General features: G+C 40.6%; 1 protein-coding gene across 2 annotated transcripts in view; it reads left to right on the top strand.

Annotated features, from left to right (window-relative positions):
• Nucleotides 1–5,892: 5,892 nt before the first annotated feature.
• The window catches only part of AP1G1 (adaptor related protein complex 1 subunit gamma 1), a gene marked incomplete at both ends in the record, with an annotated part of 74,080 nt that continues 68,788 nt past the window's right edge, over nucleotides 5,893–11,184 (top strand). The window contains one exon of one of the 2 annotated variants that reach the window (XM_080704135.1): nucleotides 5,893–6,226. In XM_080704135.1, the coding sequence (XP_080560261.1) occupies nucleotides 6,005–6,226 (222 nt within the window). The remainder of the gene's footprint in view (nucleotides 6,227–11,184) is intronic. The other variant, XM_080704136.1, reaches the window with a different exon arrangement.

The raw sequence follows: 11,184 nt of genomic DNA, 5'->3' as shown, positions 1-11,184 counted from the left end.
GGTTTATTAATGAAAGAAAACTTGGGAAGACAGGAGAAGCAGCTGGCTGAGTAACCCCATTTCTGTACTCCAGTGGTTTTCCTTCATTTTCTTTTATTTTAGTTGCTGTTTCTTCTAATACTTGGTTCCTGTGGTGTGCCTTACTTTTTTTGTGATTTGGCCAAAATATGGACACAGATTTTTTATTATTATTATTATTATTCTTTGCAGAGTTGAAAATGTCTGGAATATTTTCAGAATTGACTTTCTGACTTAGGTAGAAATAAAGACAAACACAAGTCTCAGGGGATTTTTACCCTTTTCCACATATTAAAGTATTACATTTTCTTGTAATCTCATTTTACCTGGTTAGAAGTCCAAAAGGGAAGTGGTTTAAGAGGAAGCTTCTCTGACCTGAGTCTATTTGGAAGCCACATCTTTCAGTATGTTACTCAGAAATTTCTTGTGTCCTTTGTGGACATCTTGATACTTCTGTGGTTATGAAATATTCTCAACCACAGAGGTACCAATAATATCAATATTCTCAAGCCCTTTCTAGAAGTCTTCAGCCCTCCATCTCTAGTTCATCTCTAGTTTATTTGTACACACAATGACTTCATCTTTTATTTTTGTGTGTGTGGTTCCGGGGATTGAACCCAGGAGCATTGTCCGAGCTATACCCCCAGCCCTGTTTTATTCTTATTTTGAAAAAGGGTCTCACTAGTTTGCTGAGAGCCTCACTCTTGCTTAGGCTGTCCTCATACCTGCTATCCTCCTGTCTTAGCTCCCCAAGTACGGGATTATGGTGTGTACCACCACACCCAACTCATGACTTAATCTTTCAAGTGAGACCTCCTCAGCTATCCTTTATATGGGGGTTTACTTGTTTTGAGATGAGGTCTTGTTATGTTGCCCAGTTCCTGGGTCCAGGCCACTTTCCTGCCTTGTCCTCATGAGTAGCATGTACCTCTATCATCTCTAGTCTTTTTTTTTTTTTTTTTTTTTTTTCCCAGTACTGGAGATGGAACCCAGGGACATTCTACCTTCGAGGTACACCCCCAGCCCTATTTTTTTTTTTTTTTTTGGTGGTACTGGGGGTAGAACCCAGGGGCTTTCTACACTTCGGGCTATACTCCCATACCTATTTTATATTTTATTTGGAAACAGGATCTCACTAAGTTGCTAACAGTCTCACTAAGTAGCTGAGGCTGGCTTCAAACCTGTGTGATCCTCTTGTCTCAGCCTCCCGAGTGCAGGGATTACAAGCATGCACCACCATGCCTGGCCCCATCCCTATTTTTTATTCATTATTTTGAAACAGGGCATCACTGAGTTGCAAAGGGCCTGCTAAGTAGCTGAGGCTGTCCACAAACCGTGATCCTCCTCTCTCAGCCTCCCAAATGCTGGTATTACAAGCGTGTGCCACCATGCCTGGCTCTAGTCATTTTTTTTTTTATAGACTCAATAGTGTTCCCATATCTTTTTTGGTGTGTATGTGTGGTAATGGGAATGGAACCCAAGAGTGTTCTGTCTCTGAGATATATCCCCAGCCCTATTTTGTTATTTATTTATTTATTTATTTATTTATTTATTTATTTATTTTGGTGGTACTGGAGTTCCTGGAAGCCCTTCTACTTCCGGGCTCCACTCCCAGACCAATTTTATATTATTTTTTTAAATTTGGAAACAGGGTCTCTTAAGCCAGCGCGGCTGGCTCCGAACCTGTGCGATCCTCCTGTCCAAGCGCGGGGATTACAAGCGTGCACCACCATGCCTGGCACTATTGTTTATTTTGAAATAGAATCTCACTAAGTTGCGAAGGACCTCTGTAAGTTGCTAAGGCTGGTTTTGAATTTGGGATCCTTTTATCAGCCTCTCAAGTACTAGAATTATAGGAATGTACTACCACTCCTCGCTCAATATGCCCCATATCTTAACCCATGATCCTTTTATCAGCCTCTCAAGTATTAGAATTAGAGGAATGTACTACCACTCCTGTCTCAGTATGCCACATATCTTAACCCATGCAGTACATACAACATTCTTCTTAAGATTTTATAGTAATATTTTATTTCACTAGTGGTTAAAATACACCTTTAAGCGTTTTGCAGCAATTAGTAATTTTTTCATTACTCTTAAGAGTATATTCTGACTCATTAAATTCATCATAATTGTTTAGTCAGAGATTAAATGGAGATTGAATCCTGGGTCATTCTATCTCTGACTTACACGCCCAGCCCTATTTTATTTTTTATTTTGAAGCAGGGTCTCACTAAGTTGTGGAGGGCCTCACTAAGTACCTGTGACTGGCTGCTAACTTGCAGTCCCCATCTCCACCTTTGAAACTCTGGGATTATAAGCGTGTGCCACCATGCCCAGCTCAGTCAAAGAGATTTTAATGTTTAATAGTTTTTTAAATTGAAAAATTTTTTTTGGAACTGGGGATTGAATCCAGGGTTATTCTACCTCTGAGCCACCCCTGCCCCTAGCCTTATTTATTTCTTATTTTGAAACAGGGTCTTGCTAGGTTGATGAGAGTCTCATTAGTTGCTGAGGCTGTCCTCAAACCTACAAGTACTGGAATTACAAGCATGGGCCATGCCCGGCTGTTTAATTTTAAAAGGCCTCTTAGCTGGGCACAGTGACACACAACACCTATAGTAAGATAGGGGTGAGAGTGTAGCTTGGAGGTAGAATTCTCCTGGATTCAATCCCCATACATACACAGAAGTTTGAGGCCAGCCGTAGCAATATAGTGAGTCCTTGTGTCAAAATAAAAGAGAAGAGCTGGAGAAGTAGGAGTAGTATAGTGCATGTCTGCCAGGCGCTCGCCATAGATTTCAAAGTCAGCAGTCTTGCCTCTTCCCCCTTTTTCTGTGTTTAGGAATTGAAACTCTGGGTCCTAGGATCAGTCCTCTGTGTGTGGAAGGGTAGCATAAAAATGGTACTTTACAGTCATGCACCTGCAATCCCAGTACTCAGGAGGCTAAGACAGAAAGGATTGCAGGTTCACGGTTGGTAGCAGGTAGTAATTTAGAGCCTGTTTCAAAATAAAAAATAAAGTAGGGCTAGGAGTATAGTTTAGAAGCAGAATTCCTTTGGATTCAATCCCCAGCACCACAAAAGAAGTATCTATTCATACCTTCTATTCATTTAAAAATAAGATTGTCTTATTATTGAGTTGTGAGATTTATATATTTTAAATATAAATAGCAGTCCTTTATCAGAAATGTTTTGTGAATATGCTTTTTCTGTGGCTTGCCTTATTTGTGTAATATCTTTTTGTTGTGGTGGCGGTACTGGGGATGGAACCCAGGGGCATTGTACCTCCGAGCTATACCCCCAGCCCTATTTTTCAGTCTTCTCATTTTTGAAACAGGATCTTCTTGAGTTGTGAAGGGCCTTGCTAAGTAGCTGAGGCTGTCCACAAACCACAATCCTCCGGTCCATGCCTAATATCTTTTTAAGAGCAAAAGTTTAAAAATTTTATAGTGTCTAGTTTATCATTTTTGTTTTACATTTTGCTCATTGTGTGTGAAGTCTGATAACTTAAGTTCATAAAGACTTTCTTCTGGAGGATTTTTAGTTTTAGCTTTGATGTTTAGGTTTATTATCCATTTGAGTTAATTATTGTGTATTGTGTGAGAGTAGGATTGAGGTTAATTTTTCCCCCCAAATAGGTATCTAGTACTATTTAAAACACTATTCTTCTATTGAATAACTAAAACTGCTTTGTTGAAAATCAATAGAGCATAATTGTGTGGTTTGTTCCTACACTTTCCATTTTGTTCTATTCTCTAAGTCTTTATGTTCAGATCTATACTGTCTTGATTACTGTAGCTTTGTACTAATTCTTTTTTTTTTTTTTTTTGCGGGTCTGGGGATGGAACCCAGAGGCATTTGACCTCCGAGCTACACCCCTGCCCTATTTTTTATTCTTTGAGACAGGGTCTCACTAAGTTGCAGCGGGGCTCACTAAGTAGCTGAGGCTGTCGGCGAACTGCGATCTTCTGGTCTCAGCCTCCCGAATGCTGAGATTACAAGCGTGCGCCACCATGCCTGGCTGTAATTCTTATTTTTGTTTATTTTTTTATTTTTTGTGGTACTGGGGGTAGTACCCAGGGGCATTCTACCTCTGAGTTATACCCCCCTGCCCTGTTTTTTATTCTTTATTTTTGAAACAAAGTCTCACTAAGTAGCTGAGGCTGTCTGGGAACCTCAGTCCTCCTGTCGCAGCCTCCCAAGTACTGGGATTGTAAGTGTGGGCCACCATGTCTGGTGCTTTGTAGTAATTCTGAAATTTAGGTAGTGCAAATTCTCCAATGTTGTTCTTTCTTTTCCTAATTATCATTTTGGCTGTATAGGTTCTTTATTATTTTAACTTTTTTTTTTTTGTACAGGAGATTGAACCTAGAGGCATTCTACCTCCATGCTTTGCCCCCAGCCCGGTTTTATTTATTTTGAAATGGAGTCTCACTAAGTTGTTATCAAGCCTGTGATCCTCCTGTCTCAGCCTCCCAAATACTGGGATTACAAGCGTGCGCCACCATGCCAGCTAACTTTTTTCTTTTAAATTAAAACTATTTTCTGGGCGAGGTGGCGCATGCTTGTAATCCCCGCACTTGAAAGGCAGAGACAGGAGGACCGCGCAGGTTCGAAGCCAGCCGTGCTGGCGTAAAAGACCCTGTTTCAAAAATATAAAATAGGTCTGGGAGTGTAGCCCGGAGGTAGAAGGGCTTCCAGGAACCCCAGTAACACCCCCCACCCCCCAACACACACACACTATTTTAGTTGGGCATGATGGCACATGCTTGTAATCCTAGTACTTGGGAGGCTGAGATAGGAGGATCGCACAGGTTCAAAGCCAGCCTCAGCTACTTAGTGAGGCTCTGGGAGTGTAGCCTGGAGTTAGAAGGCCCCTGGGTTCCATCCCCACTACCACACACACACACACACACACACACACACACACACACACCTATTTATAGCTGGGTACAGTGGTGCATGCCTATAATTGAAGTACACGGGAGGTTGAGATGGAAGGACCATAGGTTTGAGGCCAGTCTCAGCAATTTAATGTGTTCCTCAGCAACTTTGTGAGACCCCCATTTCAAAATAGAAAGGGCTGGGGTGTAGCTCAGTTGTAGAATACCCTGAGATTCAAAGCCAGGAAGCATAAAACAAAATACTTATTCATGGCACAAATCATCTTATCCTCTGAGGTTGGTTTATTATTTTTCCTCCTTACTCCATTTTTCAAAGTGTATCCAGTGTACTCAGGTGAAAAGTTTGTTGGACAAATGATAATCTGATAATTGGTTCTCTCCTCTTATTTCTCATATTTTGTTGAACTGTGATTGTAATCATATTTGTCTGAACCTTTGTTGAGTTATGTTGAATTTAACAGCAATTGAACAGAAAATATGTCTAATCTAAAGTTGGGCCTGGGTCTTGTTTTAAAGATTGGGCAATGATTTGTGTTGAATTAGTTTTTGAGATATTTGTATGTATTAGTGATGGATTTTACATATTGGTTTTTGTGTCTTTTTTTCTTAATTTAATAGTTAGCAGTTTGCTTGTAGCCTCTCTAGAAATATATTTATTTTACTGAGTTAAGAGTTTGCATTTAATAGCTTTGTTCTGGTTTAGCAAGCTTTGCTTTGCTTAGTTTAGCTAAGCTGGATTTAGCAAGTCTTGAATTCCTATATCAGTCAGAAGCTTATATGGAGCTGGGCGTGGTGGCGCACACTTGTAATCCCAGCACTTGGGAGGCTGAAATAGGATCACGCAGGTTCAAGGCCAGCCTCAGTTACTTAGTGAGGCTCTCAGCAACTTACGTGAGACCCTGTTTCCATATAAAATATAAAATAGGTCTGGGAGTATAGCCCGGAGGTAGAAATACCCTGAGTTCCATCTCCAGTACCACAAAAAAAAAGAAAAGAAAAGAAAAGAAAAGAATTTTATATGAGAAGTTTTATGAATTGTTTTGGTAGAAAAAAAAAAAAGAGGTAAATATCTTTATTTCATGTCTTTTCAAATCCAGAGGATGCCAGCCCCCATCAGATTGCGGGAGCTGATCCGGACCATCCGGACAGCGCGAACCCAAGCAGAAGAACGAGAAATGATCCAGAAAGAGTGTGCTGCCATCCGGTCATCATTTAGAGAAGAAGACAATACGTACCGGTGTCGGAATGTGGCGAAGTTACTGTATATGCACATGCTGGGCTACCCTGCTCACTTTGGACAGGTAGGCTGGGCTGGACCACACCTAGCAAGGATCCTCTTAATGACACTGCAGATCAGGGGCTATCCTTCTTCCTGGCAGGAAATACTTTTGCTAGCCTGGTAGTTTGTACTTTACTTGATCTTCTAGCACTGAGGGAAGGGGATTGAGAGAGCAAACTCTCATGCCCGGAAAGGCATGATACTGATATCAATTCCTTCCCAATGGGAAGCTCTCTTTATGTGGATCAGAGAGTGTTTTGATGGTGGCAACTAGTTTACAGATTAACCAGTAACTTGAGATTGTTCTGCTAGAGGACCTGTACTATAATGAGTATTAAAAATATTTGCTAAATTTTTCTAAGTTCTCTGTGCATGATATTATATGGAAAAACTTAAGACACATGTTTTACATCAAAGAAATTAAATGGTTGCGTCTGTTTTGTTCTAATTACCTCATGCCTTGATTGCCACAATTTCTGAGCAGGTTGGCCTGCTGATTCTTTCCCACACACAAATGTATACTGTTTGTTATAGCCAGTGTAGGTTTTGAAGGTGATATTCTCATTGATAAGTTCTTTCTTCTTTTCATGTTTATGTTGTGATAAGGATTTAGCAACAGTGGAGAAAATAGCTTTTAAAAAAAATGTCTTAAAATGCTGCTAAATTATATTTCATTTAGTTTAGAAATTATATGCTAAAGAGTCTTTTTAAGGAATAGGCTACAAAACTGAAAGAATGTGCAACACTGGGAAAGAAAACAATGCCACTCACCTTTCCTTTTTCAAAGATAACTTCTTGAAGCCGGGCGTGGTGGCGCACGCTTGTAATCCTAGCATTTGGGAGTCTGAGACTGGAGGATCACAGTTTGCAGACAGCCTCAGCTACTTAGTGAGGCCCTCTGCAACTTAGTGAAACCCTGTCTCAAAGAATAAAAAATAGGGCAGGGGGTATAGCTTGAAGGTTGAATGCCCCTAGGTTCCATCCCCAAACCTGCAAAAAAAAAAAAAAAAGATCTTGAGACAGGCATGTAATCCCAGTACTTGGGAGACTGAGACTGGAGGATCGTAGGTTACCAGTCAGCCTCAGCAATTTAGTGAGGTCCTCTGCAACTTAATGAGACCCTGTTTGAAAATAAAGAGTAAAATTTGGCTGGGGTATATATCCAAGGTATAATGCCTTTTGGTTCCATCCCTAGTACCACAAAAAATAATTTTATTTTTATAAAATAATTTTATTTTTTGAAATAGGGTCTCACTAGTTTGATGAGACTGTCCTCAGCTGAGGCTGTTCTCAAACCTGTGATCCTCCTGTCTCACCCTTGCAAGTATTGGGATTACTGGCGTGGACCACCAGGATTGGAAATATTTTGTTTCTTTTGTTGTTTTTCTTTTTGTGATACTGGGAATTGAGCATAGGGGCCTTCTATCTCTGAGCTACACTCCCAGCCCTAGTTTTTCATTCTTTATTTTGAAACAGGGTCTTATTACATTGAGGAGGGCTCAAGTAGCTGAGGCTGTATGAGAACTTGCGATCCTTCTGTCTCAGCCTCCCAAATGCTGGGTTTACAGGTGTCCACCACCACGTCTAAACTGGGTGTGGTGGCACTCGGCTGTAATCCCAGCATTTGGAAGGCTGAGACCTGAGGATCGTGGTTTACGGACAGCCTCAGCTACTTAGTGAGGCCCTTTGCAACTCAGTGAGACCCTGTTTCAAAGTAAAGAATAAAAAATAGCTCTGTGGGTGTAGCTGGGAAGTAGAATACCCCTGGGTTCCATCCCCAGTACTGCAAAATAAATAAATAAAATAAAATAAAAAGGGCTGGAGTTGTAGCTCAGATGTGGAATACCCTGGGTTCAAACCCCAGTATCACCACCACCACCACCAAAAAAAAGTTTTTACCAGCAAAGATGGCCATCAGTTCCATCAGTTTATCTTCTGTTTAGTGTAATAACTTTAGTGTAAAAAGAGATCTATTGCCTCCAAGTTAAAGCAAAAAAGTACTAGGATTGAATCTTACCATATTGAATCTTCCCATATTGACTTGGTTTGGTATTGTGCTCAACTTCTGGGTTGGGAATAGGGTCAGCTTCTTTAAAATACATAACTGAGTATGGGAGAACATTAATTCCTCAAAGGTTGAATTGTTAATGAAAGAAGAAATGGGACTGAATCAGAAGAAAGGGATCCAGCAAAAACACTAACTGTCTCATATAAGTATTTACATATTTGGTTTTAGACAGAATTAGTGTCATAACAGCCATCTTCTATATATCATGAACAGCTTTTTTTTCCTGGTACTGAGGATTGAACCTAGGGGCCTTCTACCTCTGAGCTATACTTCCTGCTCTATTTTTTTATTCTTTATTTTGAAACAGGATCTCACTAAGTTGCAGAGGGCCTCACTAAGTAACAGGCTTGCCATGAACCTTTGATCCTCCTGTCTCAGCCTCCCAAGTACTGGGATTACAAGTATGCACCACCACATCCAGCTCCTATTTATTTTTTATTTTGTTTGTTGTTTTGGGTACTGGGATTGAACCCAGAGACATTCTACTTCTGAGCTATACCCAGGCCCTACTATTTATTCTTTCTTTTGAAACAAAGTCTCACTAAGTTGTAGGGGAGTCTCACTAAGTAGCTGAGGCTAGCAGCAAACCTGCAACCCTCCCGTCTCAGCCTCCCAAGTACTGAGATTGTAAACATGTACCACCGTGTGTGTGTGTGTGTGTGTGTGTGTGTGTGTGTGTGTGTGTGTGTGCGCGCGCGCGTGTGCCCACGGGCTACACTCCCATGCCTATTTTTTTTACTTTTTTATGTGGAAACAGGGTCTCTTAAGCCAGCGAAGCTGTCTCCGAACCAGTGCAATCATCCTGTCTCCACCTCCCAAGCGCGGGGATTACAAGCGTGCGCCACCACGCCCGGTGCTGTGTGTGTGTGTTTTAAAATTTGTTTCTAGCCAGGTGTGGTGGCGCACGCTTGTAATCCCTGTGCTTGGGAGGCTGAGACAGGAGGATTGCATGGGTTCGAAGCCAGCCTCAGCTACTTAGTGAGGCTCTCAGCAACATGGTGAGACCCTGTTTCCAAATAAAATAGAAAATAGGTCTGGGAGTATAGCCTGGAGGTAGAAAGCCTCTGGGTTCTATCCCCAGTACCACCAAAAAAAAAAAAAAAAAAAAAAAAATTGTTTCTATAACATGGTTAAATAAAAATGTGTTTTATAGGTCTATCTAGGTGACTTTTATTTATTTAATTTTGTGGTACTGGGGATATAGAACCCAGGGGCTTTCTACCTCTGAGCAACACCATCATCCCTATTTTCATATTTTGAAATAGGGTCTCACTGAGTTGCAAAGGGCCTCACTAAGTACCTGAGGCTTTTCGAGAACCATGATCTTCCTGTATCAGCTTCTCAAATGCTGGGATTCCAAATGTATGCCACCACGCCCAGCTTTCTAGGTGACATTTTTAACTTAATTATTTGATGAAACACTGAACATTTAGTTGGAAAATGTGAATATTTAAGGAAGCTATACTAAAATATTGGTACAAAAATAATGAATTTTTTGAGTAGGGATAGAAATCAAAATTTTAAATCCTATATATATTTTATTTGTTTGAATAAGTTATTGCCTATCCATATGAGTAATTTGGTATCTGACTCATCAGAATTTCCATTATATTATGTCATAAAATGATTCAGATCTAGATTTTCTTTTCTGTATCTATGAATAATAGTGCCATTCTTGTTTACTTTGAGTAACAGCCACCCTTTAGTGGCATTTTTTTTGGTTGTTGTTAAATGGGCTGTTCATTATGGCAGCCAACGGCTTTGTGTAGCCATTGATCTCTTAAAATGTGGCTAGTTAAACTGAGATGATTATTAAAGGAAAATAAGCATTTTTTGAGTATTTGAATCAATTATTTTTTGGTACTGGAGGTTGAACCCAGGGACATTCCTTTCTCTGCCTCCCAAGGGCAGGGATTACAAGCGTGCACCACCATGCCCGGCTGACCACAAATAAATTAAAAAATTTCTAGTAGCTCTGGCCATGGTGACCAAATTAAACACACACACACACACACACACACACACACACACACACACACACACACACACACACTTATATGCATACATATATACATATACATGCCAGTGTGGTGGTGCAGGCTTTTAAGGAGTACTAGGGAGGCTGCCACAGGAAGATCACAGGTTTGCGGCCTGCCTCAGCAGCTTAGTGAGGCCCTTTGTAACTTAGTGGGACCCTGTGCTTGTAATCCTCGGGCTCGGGAGGCGGAGACAGGAGGATCGCGCAGGTTCTCTAAGCCAGCCTCTCTTAAGAGACCCTGTTTCAAAAAAAAAAAAAAAATATATATATATATATATAATAGGTCTGGGAGTATAGCCCAGAGGTAGAAGGGTTTCCAGGAACCCCAGTACCACCAAAAAGAAAAAATAAAAGAAAAAGAAAAAAGGCCAGGGATTTTACTCAGAGATAAATGCTCCTGGGCTCAATCCTCAGTAACTGCCCCGCCCCAAGAAATTCTAGTAGAGCAGCCACATTCAAGACTCATTAAAAAAGACACATTTAAAACGCTTTTAAGTGTTCTTTCTTTCTTTCTTTCTTTCTTTCTTTCTTTCTTTCTTTCTTTCCTTCCTTCTTTCCTTCTTTCCTTCTTTCCTTCTTTTCTTCCTGTGGTACTGGGGATTGAACCCAGGGGCATTCTAGCTCCTAGTTAGAATCCCAGCCTGATTTTTTATTCTTTATTTTGAAACAGGGTCTCCCTTAAGTTGCAGAGGGCCTAAGTAGTTGAGGCTTGGCTGTGAAACTTCGATCTTCCTGTCTCAGCCTCCCAAGTACTGGGATTACAAGTATGTGCCACCACGACTGCCTTTCATTTAAGTTTTATAATAAAACCCATGGCATAAGTAATAGTCTCATATTATTGATGAGGCAACTGAATTTCATATAGTTTAGATGA

This window comes from Muscardinus avellanarius, assembly GCF_963383645.1.
Source record: "Muscardinus avellanarius genome assembly, chromosome: 10".
Taxonomy (NCBI): Eukaryota; Metazoa; Chordata; class Mammalia; order Rodentia; family Gliridae; genus Muscardinus; species Muscardinus avellanarius.
The sequence above is the reverse complement of the archived record's forward strand: the minus strand, read 5'-3'. Positions and strand labels throughout refer to the sequence as shown.